The sequence below is a fragment of the Strigops habroptila genome, chromosome 7 (genome assembly GCF_004027225.2).
Source record: "Strigops habroptila isolate Jane chromosome 7, bStrHab1.2.pri, whole genome shotgun sequence".
In the NCBI taxonomy this organism is placed as follows: Eukaryota; Metazoa; Chordata; class Aves; order Psittaciformes; family Psittacidae; genus Strigops; species Strigops habroptila.
The window spans coordinates 46918593-46936570 of NC_044283.2; the positions used below are offsets into that span (position 1 = coordinate 46918593).

The 17978-nt window shown below is 40.7% G+C and overlaps 1 protein-coding gene across 3 annotated transcripts in view; it reads left to right on the forward strand.

Annotated features, from left to right (window-relative positions):
- Positions 1 to 17978, forward strand: part of TNKS (tankyrase) — a 139594-nt gene that overhangs the window by 55512 nt on the left and 66104 nt on the right. For 2 of the 3 annotated variants that reach the window (XM_030492274.1, XM_030492275.1), the window contains exon 4: positions 17614 to 17650. In XM_030492274.1, the coding sequence (XP_030348134.1) occupies positions 17614 to 17650 (37 nt within the window). Of the gene's footprint in view, positions 1 to 17158; positions 17444 to 17613; positions 17651 to 17978 lie in introns of those variants that run through there. The other variant, XM_030492276.2, reaches the window with a different exon arrangement.

A 17978-nucleotide genomic window follows, 5' to 3' on the forward strand; every position in this document is an offset into this window, starting at 1 on the left:
GGGGGTTGTGCTGCTCCATCAACCTTGCTGAAAAGGCAAAATGACATGAGTTGAACAACAGATTAATGAAGTAGTACACAGACTTGGTTCTGCATTCTGAAAAAGGTGACATAGTAATGCAAAAAGAGATCTAGAGATACTACAGGCAGGTATTACTGTCTTCCTTGAGAGCAATGATAATCTGACATTTATTGAAATAGGTGTATGTTAGCAGTGGAGCATGGCAGCACAGTGCAGGGCAGCAGGCCAGAATTCATTCCAATGCCGGTTTGAGCTGAAGAGCAAGGGAGGGTTTGGGTTTTTTTGCAGTAAGGAAATGCGATAGCCCTTCTTTGTAGCTGCAGTTCAACAAAGCACATTAGACATGAGAATATCAAGGTCAGTAGGGCTGCTCACGTGCATGCTTGAAGTTAAGCATCCTTTAGTATGCTCTAACCATACTATTTTTTTTGGACTTGGAATAGGTATCTTATCATCTGCACTTTCTCAGTTACGGAGAAAATATAAAATTTGAAAAGTTCAGATGAAAAAGAAAAGAGCTGAATTAAGCTTGAAAGAGGAAGATAAAAAGTGTAAGTAAATACAGAGTGAATTGATTTTTTCATTAATTTCTTTAAAGTCATCTTGTTACTGCTTTGGTGGCCTAAAAGATCATCAAATCTGACCTTGAGGATTCTTTTACACTGCCAGAGCAGAGTAAATGAGTCTTCGTACATTGAGGATCAGACCTATGAAAACCAGAGTAACAGAAGACAGTTTTCAAAATTGAAGCAGAGGAGGTTTGACCCCAGGGAACTTCCTGTATCATCAAGTCTAAAACCTATGTTGTTACACAGTTGGTCACAGAGTTAATGGCATAGTGTTATAGCAGCAAGTTGACCAGGCAGTGATGGAAGTCTAGTAAGGAAAAAGAAGGTGCCTTTTCAGTATAAAAATGGAAAAGATGTGAGGACTAATAGATAATTGTGATGTGTGACAGGCTTCCTGGCAGGCTGCATTAATGTTATAGTTTTGTCCCCTGGAGCAGACTGCCCTAACCTTCTCTGTCTGCCCTCAGTTCCTCCTAAGAGGACAGATAGTGTGGATGTTGGTCATTCTGGATTGTGTCTCCTATGTCATATCACAGTTTTGTGGGGTTTGGTTGAGTTTGTAATGATTTTTTCTTTCTTCCTTACCCTGCTGTTGTAATTCAGTCTAATGGAAGCCTTGCTGTGGCTAACACAGTGATGTACCCTGCCAGACCACTCACTACGTGAATATAAGCTATTCCCACTGAATTGAAGCCACAGTGGAGTAGGCTGCCCCCCTAATTTCAGCCCAGCGGTTTGTCTTTCAAAGATAACCTGATTTGTCTTCCCTTCAGGTTCTTTAATGTTCCTATAATACCTGTAGTAATTCCTATCTGAAGTAATAATTCCACTGCATGGATGAGGTATTCTGTGTTTTCCTTTTCACCATCAGTAATTGCATCAAAAATTTGTTTGGGGTGATCTACCTTTCTGATGCTGTTGCTTACTGTGTGTGTCATCTTTCCCTGAGAATTGTTTTTGACCTGTACTTGCTGTTGAGGTCAAGCACATGGATCCGAAATTGCTTGAATTGTCTCCTGTTAAAAGGAGGCACTGAACTAGCAATGTAGATTTCTCACGATTTCTTACCAGGACTTACATGAAAATGATGTGCTGGTTCCTTCGGTGTTCTTGGATGGTGCACATACAGGAGTCTGTTTTCCTTTTGTGATGTTGTGCAGTTTCCATTTCTACATACTTGTTATTATTTTTCTTTTGTCTCCATGTTCTGTATTTCCATCCTGGTTAAAAACTGAGGCAAAGGTGGTGTGAAGAAAACGAGTGCTGCCAAATGAGGAAGGATGTTTTATCTTCACCTAGCATTGAAGGCAAGAATGGGTAGAACATTAAAAACACATTATTTCTTCATGAAGTAGCTTGTCTTTTCTATCCATAAATTGCAGCTAGTTGTCTGCAGCAGCAAAATGTCTGTAGTACTTCACAGATGAATTATCTTTCAAGAGTGAAATTAAGATGGCGAGGTACCAGCCTAGAATTGGTGAATGAGCCAAGGGAAGCTGAAAAACTGACTGGTGGTTGATGGCTTCCTCGTTGGCAGAAGAGCAAAGTGTTATATTCCGGAAAGATCAGCATCATTTTTCAGGTGCTGGGGGAAGACAAGCATAGAATTTTACTCTACAGAGAGGACAAGCAATGATTTGAGGCTTTTTGGAGAGTGCAGGGAGGGGGACTGGTAATAGAAATGTCTTGATACATAAGGACCATTTAAAATCATTTGCAAACCAAAAAAAGAAGTACTCAAAAGATATCTCCAGGAGACTGTTATTCATAGATACCATTCTTTTTCTCAGGTATCTCTTCTCTGAATAAAAGCTGTATACAGTCCAGTACTGCACTGCACACTGCATGAAGAAGAGGATTAACGCTAGAGCATTTTCAAACATCTATTTTGAAATAGTTGCCTGTTCTGTAGGGTGCAGATTTTTGAATGCCCTGTTTCCTTTCTGTAGTCCTGTATTTTCTGTTCATCATCTAAAAAGTGAGCACATTACTCTTCTGAGGGTATTCATTGTGATTTGAAATGAAACCTGTATTTTCTGCTGTTTCAGTAGCATTTTCAGCATGTAACTTCATTTGATTATTTATTGCCCATAGAGCATCACAGTCCACCTCCTTCTGTGCTCTGCAAATTTGGTTTTCATTGCCTTTAAAGAATACAGTGGTGTTCTTGTATGCTTGAAGTTTATTTTGTGTAATGGCAAGAACATTTTGGCATAGATTCAGAATTCGGTTTGTTTTTTTCAGTTTGGGCAGGGAAGTAGCTCTGTCCTTACACAAGCAGCAGACTCATGGAGTTGCAGCATTACCAGCAATTTTCATCTGACTGCAGTCTTCACCAAAATCATCACCTCTTGCTATGCTTATGTGTCTGACGTGAGCCAAGCCATTTGATCTAAGTGGCTGATGAGGCTGCCAGCTGTTCTGGGGAATAAGCCTAGTATGACTGTAGGTAGAGGATCTTGTCAGTATGACTGTTGTGAAGACAGCAGAAAAAAAACTGTGGTGCATACTGGTACTTTGGAATATCTCTCTGCTCCTCACATCTACCGCTGTCAGCCCTAAAGCAGCTGCTTCCCATGACAAATGACCGGTTCTCTGCAGAATCTTCCAAGTTTATATACACAGTCTACTTTTGCTTGTGGGAAAGTAATGTGGAGGGGGCAGAAATAATAAGAAACAAACATGGAATGGTATCAAATCCAGAGAAATTGGGCTATTCATTTCAGAAAACCTTTTGAATAGATTTGTGCAGAGAGCTGGGCTTAGTAAAATAGGCACTTTGCTTCAGGAGCTCTGTTCCTACCAGCAGTGGGGAAGGAAGGCAGAGCCTTGAGAACCTCACCTGTGAATAGCTGAGAACTGACTATATTTTAGTCTTTTTTTAATAAATTCCAGCCCTTACTAATATCTTTATAAAAGCCATTTCTTGATGGTCATACTACTCTTGCTTCTTAATTATAGTAATAATAATAACAATAATTACTACTTTAATATACTCTGATTAGAGGATTAAGCACCAGGACTCCTATAGCTAAATATTACTTTCTTTTGCTGTCAGTGACGTGCCTAAAATCATAAGCAGATTGGTGTGTGTTCTGCTCCTCCCTCTACTTCTGCCAACTCCACTGGGATGGTAGGGTCTCCACTACTCTGTCCCAAGAGTGAGGCAGGGTGTAGGCTGCGTTGGCAACTTGATTTACATCCACTGTTTATACAGCCCAGTCAAGAGCAGTCTCGCTTCAATGTGTGGTCAAAGTTAAGCTCTTTCAGGAAGAGCTTCCTTCTGTGGCCAAGCTATTGCAGGAATGAATGCAAAGAGTTAAAGTTTCAGCTATCCTTTGCCTGCAGGGTAAATCTCGCCTGTTAAAGTCAATTCTGTGCTGAAATTGAAAAGTGATCTAGTGCTGAGAGACTGCTGCCAGTTAGCAGAACCATCCAGAAACCTGGCTGTCCATTTAGCAGTTGTACAGAAACTTAAGTTTTATGTTCTTGTTATACATTCTAAGTATATGGGGCACAGCAGACCTTAGTGAAGAGATGTTATTTTCTCAGTGATAGACTATTTCATATGTGGCTTTGCTGGTTGGTCTCTTGTCGTCCATTGCCCTGGAATTGAAGGATTTATTTTCTCTGACGGAACATAGAAAAATAACCTTTCATTTGAAGAGATGTGTGCAGATTCTATTTAATTTCTAGCAATCGTAGCAAAAATTCTGTTGTGAACAACTTTTCCAGTTGCCAGTAGATAAAAGGCAATCGGTTTTTGTCTTATAGGTTAAAAAAAAAAGAGCTCAATGATAAAATGAGGGATGGAAAAAGCAAAGACAGTCATTAAAAAACATCAGGACCGTATTAATATATTAAATCCAATACTTATCTAAGAATGGAGAGAATTTCTGTGTTTGCATTGCTAATCTTGCCCGCAAATCTGAAAACTAGGTATTTTAAGTGATTCCTTTTCATGTGATGTGGGATCCTCAGGGAGCTAGATGAGAACTCTCATCAGTGTTCTAGAAATTGTTGGTCTAATTACCCAGTAAATCTTCCTTTCATGGGTCCTTTTTTCTCTTGAAATTGTGTTCAGCTATCCAGGGAAACCTGTTCCTGATCACTGGCAGGGAAAATGTAGCTCCATCTCAAGAATACACCCACTTTTGTCTGCACTACTCCAATATGGTAGATGAGTGTTCTTCTGGAGAGCTAGCAAGTCAGAGGAAAAATAATTTGACTTGCATGCATTGGGGCTTCTTACCATATGTGGCTGTACATTCCCATATAGGATATTCTCTCTTTGCTATGGTTAGGAGCAGCATCTCGGAGAAGGTGAGAAAAGGAAGAAGAAAAAGAGGAGGGTGACTGTTTGCTGAGACCCTGCTTCTTAGCTGCTGGCCAGAAATGCCCCCCCCCCCCAAAAAAACTGAAAGTACCATACTTCCAAGTATGACTCAAGTTGCCAGAGGACACCGCTGATTCTTAGAGGGAGGTTTTCTTATGAGGCATGATCTGTATGTTCAAGAATGATGAGAGCTTCCTTACCTAAGCATGACCTTCAATTTGGGCCAAAACAGTAAATACAAAAACTGTCTTGACAAAAAAGAGGCAGATTGATGTCTTACATTGTTTTGTGACTCCTAGAGAGCCCACCTAAAGCGGTCACAGCTGCTGGTGTGACTGTTCAATGGAAAAAGGAAAACCATAAACTTTCAGTACTCTCTTCTTTTGAACATTTCCTTGCCTGTTCCTTTTCAGCCTTGTGTCCTTCATCCAGATCCAAACCCATTTTGATTGTAGTAAAGGATGTTATGCTAGTCATATATGCTAGAACTGTTTTAATGGCACAATGTGATCCAGCAAGAGCTGTCCTTTCTCTGAGAGTTTTCATCATCCAGCTCTCTGAAGACAGAGTTCTCTTAGAAACTGTCTTGGCTTTGCCCTGATGAGGTATGCGCAGAGAATGGCAAAAAGAAGAGTCAGTGTCATGAAACATGATCTCTCAGTAGCAGATCTCACCATCTCCTGAATCAGTAACTGGGCTCTAACAGAAGCAGATAAGCAGGAATCCAAAGCTGGTGGTGGGGAAGGTACTGTATTATTTCTCTCTGATGGTGTGTGCTCTCTGGAAGGAGTGGTATTACTGAGTTAGCTCATGCTGAACTCATACTTAGGACGCAGTAGAGAGGACGTGCATTGACTCTTGGATGGTTCTCTTTCATTTTAGGTCAAATGGAGTTTTAAAATACCACTTTTTGGAAGTTAAAAATGAAGCGTACCTCAGAATAACTTTGAAATAGAGCTGATGGCAAAATAGGCTGGTTAAGGAGCTGCTGGTAATCCTATTACCTAATAAGAGGATCACTTAAATGTATTTTCTTGGGGGTATTTAATATCATTAATGGTTGTGATGAATGAGGAATGTAGGAATACTTTCTGGCCAATTATCTTTTGAATTATTTGAGGTAAGCAGAGTTTTGAAATCTAGTGAGCATTACTGGAAATAACTGAGAATGGAAAGCAGTATTTTATCCCACTTCATGCAGAATGTAATTAAAACTACCTTTCACTGCAGGTCTGCACAGAAACCTGCAGAGCTGTCGTGCTGAGGATAGATGCAGTTTATGTATTTCCTTTCTGGCCCGCAACAAAGAGGGAACATCTGGTTTGGGAAGTGCTTTATTCATGGATATATCTGTGAGAGTGAAGTCCTGGTACTTAAGTTTATACTGTGTGCACTTTATTTCTATTGCACTGGAATTGACGCTATCAAGCTGGACATAACTGATGACTGGTTTCCATAGTCACCTTGTGCAGCGTATCTCTTGAAGAGGCAGCCCTCTATTGCATGAGATGAAACTTTGTGTGCATAAATGAAAAATTGAAGAATTAATGCTCTCCTTTAGAGGTGAAACATAATGACAGCAGTCTGGTGAACTAAAGCTCTTGCCTTTAATTAGTGAGTTAGTATCTATTTCAGCCGCCTTTTTTCCTGTGGTGCTATTCAGTTTCCAGTCTTTGTAGTGAACCATATTGTCATTTTGAGCAACGAGTTACTTTTTTGAAGAAATCATATGTGCAATCCTATTATTACCTATGAGCAGCAGCTGAGGACTTTGGGCTTGCCTAGTTTGGAGAAAAGGAGGCTGAGGGGTGACCCCATTGCTCTCTGCAGCTTCCTGAGGAGGGGAAGTGGAGAGGGAGATGCTGAGCGCTTCTCCCTGATATCCAGTGACAGGATGTGTGGGGATGGTTCAAACCTGTGCCAGGGGAGGTTTAGGCTGGACATAAGGAAGCATTTCTTTACCAAGAGGGTGGACAAACACTGGAACAGACTTCCGAGAGAGAGGTGATTGAGACCCTGAATCTGTCAGTGTTTAAGAGGCATTTGGACAATGCCCTTAACAATGTGCTTTAACTTTTGGTCTGAAGTGGTCAGGCAGTTGGATTAGATGATCATTGTAGGTCCGTTCGACTATTTTATTCCATCAGGCATTTGACTAGCAAAGCATTTAAAACAATGAGGTTGATATAAGAGACTGAAAATGTTTACAAAACTTGAGTTATACATAGTATGTAATTATTCTTTCATTGTTGGTAAATAATGTAACCCTTCGCAGTTCGACCTCCTGCGTATTAGCAGTAGGTCTGACTATTGCTGTATTTCCATCTTGTGGTATGTTATTGCAACAGGAGTAGCAAAGAGTGTCCGAATGTAAATAACAAATTCTTTTCCTCCCAGCTGGTGTTATAGTAGATGTTTTTAGTGAGGACAGCCATTTGCAGATCTAGATTCCAAACATCATATGTAAATCCATACTTTCCTCTTAAAACACAACCCTAGTTACATGTAGGGCACAGAGCAGCTCTTTGCCTGAGTACACAGAGACCACAGCACTACTCAGAGCAGGCAAAGCGTGAGCTGAGTTACTGTGACTGATCACTGCTAGCACAAATATGTGTTCAGAAAAGGCCTTGAAGATTATTTTTAAAAATGAGACAAAACAAAGGGACGTGTTACTTTTAAGTATATATTCCCTATACCTTAAGTTCTGATGGGAAGCATAAAGGGAGGGGAAGGATGTTTCAAGTCAAACATAGCTGCTTTTTATTCTGGGGTACTAGCATGAAACTTTCATATCCATCCACTTACCCTGTTTCCAATCATGCTGCAGTCTCCTCTCTCCCCCAAGTTGTACCAAGCTTTTCTTTATTTTCTAACTGTCTTTTGGCCCTTAACTGGCAAATAGAAATGCGTGGGGAGGGAAAATTTGCCTGCAGCAGCGAGGCAAAGTTATTTGAGTTAACGTGAGTTTAATATAAGTGGAAAAGAGGTTTGGTTGTTTTGTTACCAGCCTTTTGTTGTGGAGAAATGCATACTTTTCAAAATATTTAAACTGAACTGTTGACAGATTGGTTTCCTGTCTGGAATGACAAAATTGTTCATTATAACAAAATCTATTACCTCTGTCATGACATTCTTTTCATAAGGATTTACTTGCTGTACTTTGCCAAGTGTTGCATAAAAGTAAGTTGACTCCCGCCCCCCTTAATGATCTCTGCTTTTGGTAATAAAGATAATGTTGCGGCATTGATTTCTTTAACTTCCAAAATAAAGCTAGGTGGTTTCATTGTTGTGTGTTTGACAGGTTTGCCTTGTGTTTCCTCCAGTTATAAAGGAGTTCCTTCCTTCTTCTCACTGCTGTAGCCCAGCAGGCATAGGAAATGTTTTGTTTTTTGTCTAGGAGGTAGAGAAGTGATTTAATGGCCTTTGAGTTCCTTCCAGGACATGTGCTGCAGGGCAAGCGTGGCAACACATGTGCGTTTTTACAGCGTTGCAGCTTTCGTTTCCTCAAGCTTGTAGAGTAAGTTTGGATATGTGGGGCAGCTTCAGTTGTGCAGAGCAAGGATTGTACTGTGCAGTAAAAAACCTTTCAAAGTTAGTAAAAATATGCTTTGACACATGTGTATGTTTTGTGTGTCTCATTTCCTAGCAAACGTAAAAAAACCCACTTCTTTAAATGTGTACAAATTGTTAGTACAAAATCAATCATATTTGCTGTGTCTAAGAGTATAGATTTTTTGTTTAAAATAAATGCTTCAATTTTGAATCCAGGTATAGATTTTCAGACAGAGTGTCCCCAGCTTGCAAGTATGTTTTATCTGCAATGGGAAAATCGGAGAGACTGCAAAATTTAGTCTGTTCATGTTCACTCTGGAGTTCTTTTCAGAGAAAGATAAGGTGAGGCAGCATAATTTTGGAGCTTCCTTTTATACAATATGGCTTTCTTGAGGGTTATTTCTAATATTCTATGTTTTGTGTCACTTATAAATGAGCATTTCTGGGGTTTCTTTTGAGAGAATATTCTGGGAGAATCAAATAATTTCATTGTTTGAGGAGATTGTTTGGAAGGACAGGAGGGGGAGCTGGCTTTTGAAAAGGATGCGCCAATATGAAAGCAGCTTATTTCTCCTGCTCAGTTCTGGATTTGATAATTGGCTATCTATCCACTTTCGCTGTACTCAGGTCTTTGACAATATTTCTTAGTCTTTTGTCTTCCTCTGGAAAGATTTCCTAGAAATCCCAGAGGAAAATACATATGCAGACATATGCAGAAATGAGAAAGAAGTAGTTGCTGAGAAAATGGAAGTTGATTAGTTGTTAATACAGAGCATGGCTGGAGTAGTGGAAATTACAGTGGAGGTTTGTTTTTGCTGATAGCAAAAAGAAATGAAGGGAAGAGAGAGAGCCGTGGGAATATTGTGTTTGCATTAGCCGTGAAGGAGTGGGTGATGGGGAAGGCTCAACAGCTCTGGAAAAAAACAGAGTCAGATTTCCTTTTCCATGTGTATTTCAGAAGAGATCTCAGGAGTATTGAACTTTGGTGAAAAGATGAGCTTCAACCCCTTCAGGTTTTCCTCTCTCACCAGTGTGTTTTGATTGCAAGATGTCTGAATTTTCTTCCCAGTCTCTTGAAATCCTACAATTCTTTTTCCTCTTTTTCCTCTTCCAGTCTCAGTCTGAGATATGACAGATGAGTGGTGTTGTGTCTTCAAGGAAAGTACAGCATTCTGAAAAGAATGTTTTTCACACGACAAATTAAAAATGGATGTGTGCATGGTGTTTCTGAGTAGCATGCACTACTAATGAAGAAATTGAAACTACTTGTAAAGGTATACTAAAGAGAATGAGTTTTAGAAGATTTGACAGATTTATTATTTCAGAAGAGATTATATTGTAGGGTCTGGTAGCATTGTTGAAGGTAAGAGGATTATATGGATTACCACATGATGGGTGGTTTTAGGGTGGTTTTCTGCTGCACATTCAGGAAGATTCCTCTGTTTTCTGCGATTAACTTCACTTCATCTTTGTCTCTTATGATTTAAGAGTTAAGAAATTGGAAACCCTCTGACAAAGGGACTTTTTCATCTTCCTGCCACTGTATGGTGAAGGAAATCTGATAGCATTTTTTAACAAATAGTCAGCGCCACTGGAAAGAGCTCCTCTGAGAAACAAAAGTATGTTATATGCCAAATGTAAACTTAATGGTGCTATTATTGCACATGCACCAAAGACCCATTTTGATGTACCACCTAATCCTTAGTGACTAAACCCCATAATGTACAATGTGTGCAATTTATACTTAGATATAAAGATGACATTTAATAACCATTGTTTCTTATATATGCTTATGTAATATATGTGCTTTGAATTCATGGCTTACTAGACAAGAGCCTCTTCCATCATTTAAGGCAGAGGCTTTGCACTATGCAAAGCTGCAGATTTCCCAGTGTGCTGCTTCCTGCCGGGCCTTAGAAGACATCCAGCTTTCTGTTTCTAGAAGACTAAATCGAAGTGCTCGGGATTGGAGCTCTGTCCACCTGACTGAAAGTTATTCCAGATAGGATGCTGCTACCTCAGTGATAGAGTTGCAGCCCAAACCAAATGATGTTTGCTTATTTCTTTAATTCCCACCCCCGTTTAAAACATGTCCCTGAAAGCACTTCACTATAAGCTCAAACACTTTCAATTTTCAAACCTCTGTTACAAATGGCTAATCTGAATCCATGTGCTCAACAGAAGAGGAAGAGTCAAGGTACCAAACCCCATGGTAACATTCCCCCTTGTCTGCAACTTGGTTTTGAAGATGTTATTTGCTTAGTTGCTTTTCTGTTACTCTTGCAATATAGTAGAGTTGCTTTGGTGTTTTTCCTCTGTGACAAGAGCTTAAAATGAGGATCTTGCTGTGTTCCTGGTGAAGCCTATTAGACAGCTTATAAAATCCAGCCCATTTACTTGTGTGAAACAGCTGAGTGGAGGAGTGCAAGAGGCATAAAGAAATTAACCCTAAACACATGGGATGTAAGGGAGTATAATAATAAAATCTGAAATTATTATTTCTGTTCCTTTTCCTTCTCATGTGTTTCTTGTATTTCTTAGTTATAAATGCCTTTTCTCAAAGGATATTATTTCAACATACCTCTTTTGTGTTATTGAATTATTTTTTTTTTGCTGTGTCAGGCAGTTATTCCCATAAGCTTGTGCTTTGTGGGTGGTAAAAATACCTTGCTCTGACTTAACTCCATCTTTTAGTCTCACCTGTTGCTTTACTTATAAGAAAAGTTAAATGGGAAGAAGGCATTCATGAGTGTTTTAATGGTGTGATTGGACCCTTCCAAAAGTAGCCACATTGAAGACAAAATCTGAGTTTCCTAGAAAAATGGTGGTTAAAAAAAAGGTGGTGGGGGAACAAACTATCAAAGCAAGCCACTTAGTAGTCTTTCACAAGCACTGAAAACCTCCTGCTCTGATTATAACTTGAATATCTGTTTAAATACTTAAATATTACTCCAGAGATTGCAGTGAATTAAAAAGGATGGCATACGTGGATTTGTGCTCATTGCTCACTTGTAGATCTGTGAAGTCCTGGAGGGTTAGAGAAAAGGTGTATTTTTATTTATTTCTGCAGTATTTATTTCTTGCTAAACCCTGGATTCTGGTCCATAGATTGTCTTCTCTGTAACAATACTAACTCAAATACAGGGTCTTCATTTCTCCTCCCTCCTCTCTGCACCATCTTGTCCTGACACTTCATTCTCAGGCACTTGATTGCATGGCTATGGGCTGAGCTGGATGAAGTAATGGATCTGATGGAAAGACAAGTTCTCAGCCCTCCCACCTCCTGCATCAGGACTCTGATGCTGTTTTCCCAGCAGCCCCATGCAGTCATGTGCCAGCAGAGTACCTGGTTTGGAAGGTATCAGGAACGCTTCAGTGAGGAAAAAGGACAAATTCTGATACCCACTGTCTCTACTGCCATGTCAGAGAGCCCATGTCCGCTCTGTTGCTGGGTAATTGTGAATACTTACTTGAAAAAAATCTCTGCTGGGCTGTTTATAAATATCTTGTTAATCTTTGTGAGATGTATTTTTAAAAGCAGTAGTTGAGGTTTCAAAGATAGGCAGCCAGTAACAAGCCGTAGCCTGCACATGGTCCATCAAGTGTAGAGTTGCCATGTTTTCTAATGGAGCAAGATTTCACCCCAGATTTCTAGTGCTGCTAAGCCTGCAGCTGCCAAGAAAGAACCAGAAAGTCCTGAAGAGATGGCCACCTGGAAAGGTAATGAGCCAAGCTCGGTGGGACTGAGCACTGGCACAGGTTGCCCAGAGAGGTTGTGGAGTCTCCATCCTTGGAGAGATTCAAAAGCTGCCTGGGCACAGTCCTGAGCAGGCTGCTCTAGGTGGCCCTGCCTGAGTAGAAGGGTTGGATGAGAGAACCACCAGAGTCCCTTCAACCTCAGCCGTTCTGTGGTTGTGATGTTCATTAATCTCCTCTCCTCAGCCGTTGGCCACAGCGGTGTGTTCATCAGGCCCACATCCTTTTGTTACATATCTCCGAAGCAGGGTACTATTGGCTAGTGTAAAATTTTTCACTGCTTATCAATAGTCTGTGGATTTAAGTTTGTGATTCCATGTGATGTCTACCTTGTTCATCCTCTCTAGTTTTTCAATTTGGTTGAAAATATTTTCATCTATTTTTCCCCCATCATTTTCTGCTGTTATGTTGGATAATAATGGCTTGGTTTAATCTCTTTGATATTAATTTTTAGGGAATTGTCCTCCCTGTGAAAAACTGACACATGATGGTATGATAACACAAAACCTGCTTTGTCCAGGTTGACATTTTGTCTCTGAATAGGTTTCTGTGTTAGCTGACATGTAGGGGGAGAGTGGGAGAGGAGAGCAATTCACCTTGTTTCTTAGTGTAGATGCATTGAAAAAGCCCTTGGTTTATGCCTTGTTGGTTTATGCCATGCATTCACATAGGCTTTTCAGATGAAATTTCAACGCTTTCAGGAGACAGTGAAAGTTATTTGTCTGTAAAGTACACGGTAGGATTGATTCATTGTGTTAGTTTTTCCCAGAATTTTGGATTTTTCTTTTATCTCAAATGCATGTGTATATGATGGTCATGTTTCACAGACTCATGTAGTAAGTTTAAAATGCAAAGGTTGCTAGTGAATTAAGGCTAGAAGTAGATTGACAGAATATTCTTTGTAGCTCTTTAACAGAATTGGTAACAGAATAACAAAATTGATTTATGCTGCGCTTAGCTTTTCAGCGTGACCCAGTATAACACCACATAATCATGTGGCACCAACAACCACAAAATAACCAATAACCGCAACATTAGGAAGATGGCACCCTGAAGATGAGGAGCAGAAAGAACAGGTTGGTGGTAGAGGAGGACTCACGGAGACTAGCTGCAACAGGCTAGTTGTGCTTTTCTGGCTGCAGCTTTTATCATTAAGCTGGAAAGCACAAATGAAAAGAATACATTAGGAGCCCATAAAGATTTCAGCCTGTCTTTCATTCTCCCAAATACAATGTTCCTGCATTTGTTAGTGTATGTCTCCAGCTCAGTACGCCGCCGCCTTTCGGTTACTTTCATCTGCTGCGGCTGGATTAAAAGTGGCTGCTGATCAGCATGTTGTCTCAGTGCAAGGCAAGGTCTCCTGTCTTCCACGGAGATCTCAATTGAGCTTCCAGCTACTGATCTGCTTAACCGCTGGGTGCAAGCGGCCACTGATATCTGATAGCTAATAAGCATTCGCTACTAATCAGCTACTGCAAAATGCAGCTAGGGCCAGGTAGAGCAGTGGCTGCATAGCATGTGGAGCCGTGGTCACTGTCGTTCACAGCAGCTAATCAGAGGTCTGGGAGATAACTGGTTTTTTCCTGGGAGAGGACACAGATAGGGCTAGTTAGGTGCCTGGTGGTAGCTGTGTTTTGAAACACCGATTATCTGTGATTACCAGTGGTGACCTCCTAGTTCCAGCATAAATGGAGCAGCAGCAGTGTGATCTGGAGCTGGGAGCAAGTAGAGAAACTCATGGTTTAGAGGGTGCTGAGCAAGCTGTAAGCAGTGAACTTGATCGGATGCTGCGAGCGCCAGACACTGAGCAGTTTCTGCTTAAGTACGATCATTTGTCTGCTGTCTGATAGGAACAGGGGCACTCTTTTGGTATAGCTCTCTCTGTTCCCTATGTCACACTCTTTCTGTCCTCACTTTTGGAAATTCCCAGGCCAGCTGTCTCTGGGGTACCCAGCATGTGGAGGTGAGCAGGTCCAGTGCCGCTATTGTGGACTACTGGGCCGAGAAGTGGTATCCTTTCTGGGCTGCCACTCTGGGCTCTCTTGTACAGAGAAGGGAAGCATGTTTGGCAAGGTCTCACCTACCTAGTGTGGCAGGATGTGTCTGATGGTATGGCTGTGTGTTATTTGGGCATCTCATGAAACACAGAAAGGATGGGTTGACCTGAGATACGATGGAGAGGCCAAATAGCAAATAGATAAAAATTGTTTGCAGCCTTATATTTCTGTTTTGGTCTTCTGTGGCAAGGCCTAACAACATTAACTTTCACACCTCTGGCAGGCAGGCTTTGTGCTATCCAAAATATTGCTGCTGAAAATCCTCTGTACTGACAGTGTGATTGGAAGGATGTTTTTCTCTCAAAGCTAGTAACTGCTAAGAAGTTTGGAAGAGTAATTCAGGCTGTTACCTTTGCTTTGTTCTGCAGATGCCCTTTTGCAAAACTATAAATCCTGCGCTGCCCAAAGGAGCTCTTTAAGTGATGTTATTAGCTTGGTTCAAGTCAAACAGTTTAACATTCTTTGAATATCTTCTTACTAAAGTATTAAGTGAGGTTGATGGTCTGTATTCCTGTACTTCAGCTCAGAACTTGAAATTCATCTCTGCCACAAGCACGCATGGTTTGTTTTCAAATGCTTTGCAAATGAATATTTTATGAAGTAGCTGTGGCCAAATGCTGTAGGATGGCCTTTGATACACTCCGTAGCCAAGCGGCTTTAGCTGTGTTGGCAGAGCCCTCTGGTGGGAACACAGCCTGTGCCAGCAGCAGCCAGGCCTGCGGGCAGTGCCACCCACTTCTCCCAAAAGCCATCAGCTCTCTCTCTGCTCAGTGGCATCCCACCAGCTGCTTTCTCCAGTGGCCAAGGGTTATCCTTTCATCGTGCTCCTAGCCAGGAGAGCAGAGCCCTGTGAAGTGTGTTTGGCCTTTCTCAGCAAACATTATGATGTGCTGTAAGCACCTGCATAATTTTAGGTGTTGCTTTGCAGAATATGGTGGGTTTTTGAGAGTAATAAAGTTAGCCCATTAGAAGATAATGGTTTTCCTAATCCATATCACAGTGTGGCAGAGCTGTGACAAGTTTCAAGAATTGCTTTTATGAATTTCAATGGTATCAGTAAATACCTTTTAAAAAAAAGTACCACTTAGTAAAAGTAACTAATTTACTTGGGCATACAGTGGGACATTTCTAAACCAAGAGCCACAGCCTTACGTTTCTGATGGTCAGCTAATCGAAGTGCTTTTGTGTTTTAAAGTACCAACTTACTGAGCATGAAGGAAAAATGTTATTACAATTGTCTAACCTAATAGTATTCAAAAGCCTGGTTAGGACTGCTAGATGCACTGCCAAACCAGAATGTGCAAACAGGTCTTTTAATCTGATTAGGTCCCTAAAGTGTTGATATAATACGGGCCAATAACTCTCCTGCAGGAAATCCAGCTGTTGGAGATTGTTGCACAAGTAATGCTGTAGTAATAAAGTGTCTTTTCTTTCCTCCTCACATGCTGGCCAGAGCTTTTCACTCACCATTGATTTGAAACACTCACAACTGTGCCTAGTATTCTAGCTTCATTAAAATAAAAAAAGAGGAACATATACCATGGCTTGAAAAGGCAATTGCCTGTGATGGACAGGAGCCCCCCCGATGAAGTCGAAGAGCGGCGGCAAGACAAAGGCAGTCATATTTTTGTGTCATTTTACTTGTTTCATTATCAAGTTTTCATTAAGACAGATGTATAATTTCTTGAAAAAGCTAAATTAGCCTTCATGGCCTATATTTGAAATGCCAATTTCAGTTCTTCAGCTTTGCATTGAACTCATCTGCTCTGTCACTGGGGTTCAGCAGCACAGAACTGCTCTGTTAAGAGACCCATCATGTGGAAGGCAGTCGCATGGTGGAACTCCTTGCTGTGCAGGTTGTGAATCGTCAAAGCTGATTATGTTTCAGAAAGCAAATAAACACACTTATGGAAGGAAATTCACCAGTATGATGAGATGCAGATACTGCCTTTGTCTTAGAATTCCCTGTGGCCAGGGAGTAGGGTGGGAGGTGCATGGCTGTTTGTACTCACCCTCTTATTTTTTACCCTTGGGTGAAGGCAAGATGCTGAACTGAACAGGGCTCCTTGTTGTGGTTGTTGTCCCCCTCTGCTGATAATTGAAGGAGTTGTGATGGGGGGAGTACCAAGCTGTTTGCGATGGATGAGGACTCCAACCCTCCTCTTGCAGCCTGGAGAAGCTCTTTGTTGAGTGATATTGTTTCCAGAGGAACCTTCCAGTTTACCTGCAGTCCAGTGTGGCATTTCTGTGACCATCAGTTTTCCTTCCCTGAAAAGAGAGTTTCACTGGAGGCTTATTACAAACATACATAAGAGGCAGCACAAAGGTTTTTTTCTTTCTTGCAGGACAGCTTCATCTTCCTGTTTTTCTTATAGTGTTGTGGTTAGAGGCTTTAATTCTCTGGCAGGTGGTATATGGTATGTTTTTCAAGCCCTGCATCTTGTGGCTTTTAGGATACTCTCTGATCTGAGGCTTTATAAAGCTGCTAAGAAGCTATTTTTCTAATTTCTGGATTGAAATTCCCTTACATTTGTATTTCAGAATGCCATAATGATTCAGCTTTGTAGAATACAGTCTTACTTACACAGGTCTTCTTGTGCATTGCTCTTTTTAAGATATTGACATGCAATTTTAATCCTCCTGAGTTGTCCGTTGTAACTCAGAATTTCTAATGTAAATGTTTCTTTAACATTACTCGTGGTTATCTCTAATCTCGGAGTCTCGCAACAAAATCTCTTGGAGAGTTCATGCTCTTTTGTCTGTGCTTTTTATTTCAAATGCGTATTTTCTTGGAAAGTGGCAGATTATATAATATTTGAATTTTTTTAAAATAAGCACTGCTCTTGTGAAGAACTTGAAGTCTAATATTACCATTCAAATAGGTAGGTGAGAGCTTTGGGGATCGGTAATTTGTACCTTGTAAAAAGCCGCACTGCCTCGCTTTTGTCTCGGAATTTATTATGCTTCCCAAGTATAATGTGACATACTGAATAGGGCAGGGGGTGGGGACATTGTCTTCAGCTGACATGCTGTTATCAGCGGGACTGTGTTTCTGGACACAAGATTTCTCAGTCATTGGTCGTCTGAAGAAAGCCTTTCCATCTGAGGATTGGACAAGAAGATGCGTCAATTTGCTGCCCGTCTCCAAGGTACTGGTGATGCTGCCTCCACAAGCTGGCTAACGTCACAGCTCCATCACCCAGCGGGGTGTGGGCTTTTTTCTCCTCTTCTCTGTTTTAATTCTGTATTTGCTTCCTACTGCATTTCTTAATCTGTCTTCTGCCAAATGCTAACAGCATGATATTTTGCAATCATTTAGGTGAATACAAGAAGGACGAACTCCTGGAAGCTGCTAGGTGAGTGCTGCTTAGAATATAAAGCATATTGGGGGGAGCTGGGGGGTGGTGGGGAGAGAAGCAGGAAAGGAAAAGGGATTTTTAAAACAGTAATGTTTCGTCATTGCCTTTCTGTTAAATGATGCAAACAAACCACTTAATTTGCGTGAATCTCTTTGGACTTTTACAGTCTGGTACAAATAGAAAAGCCTGTTTATATAATTGAAATCCCCTACTATGGTGGTTATAAGGTTAATATTGAGTTTTTGCTTGTAAGCTGATTAAATCCTCTTTATCGTTTTGTGACTGTTCTTTTTAGGGGCAATTTAAGTATTGTAATTTTTTTTTT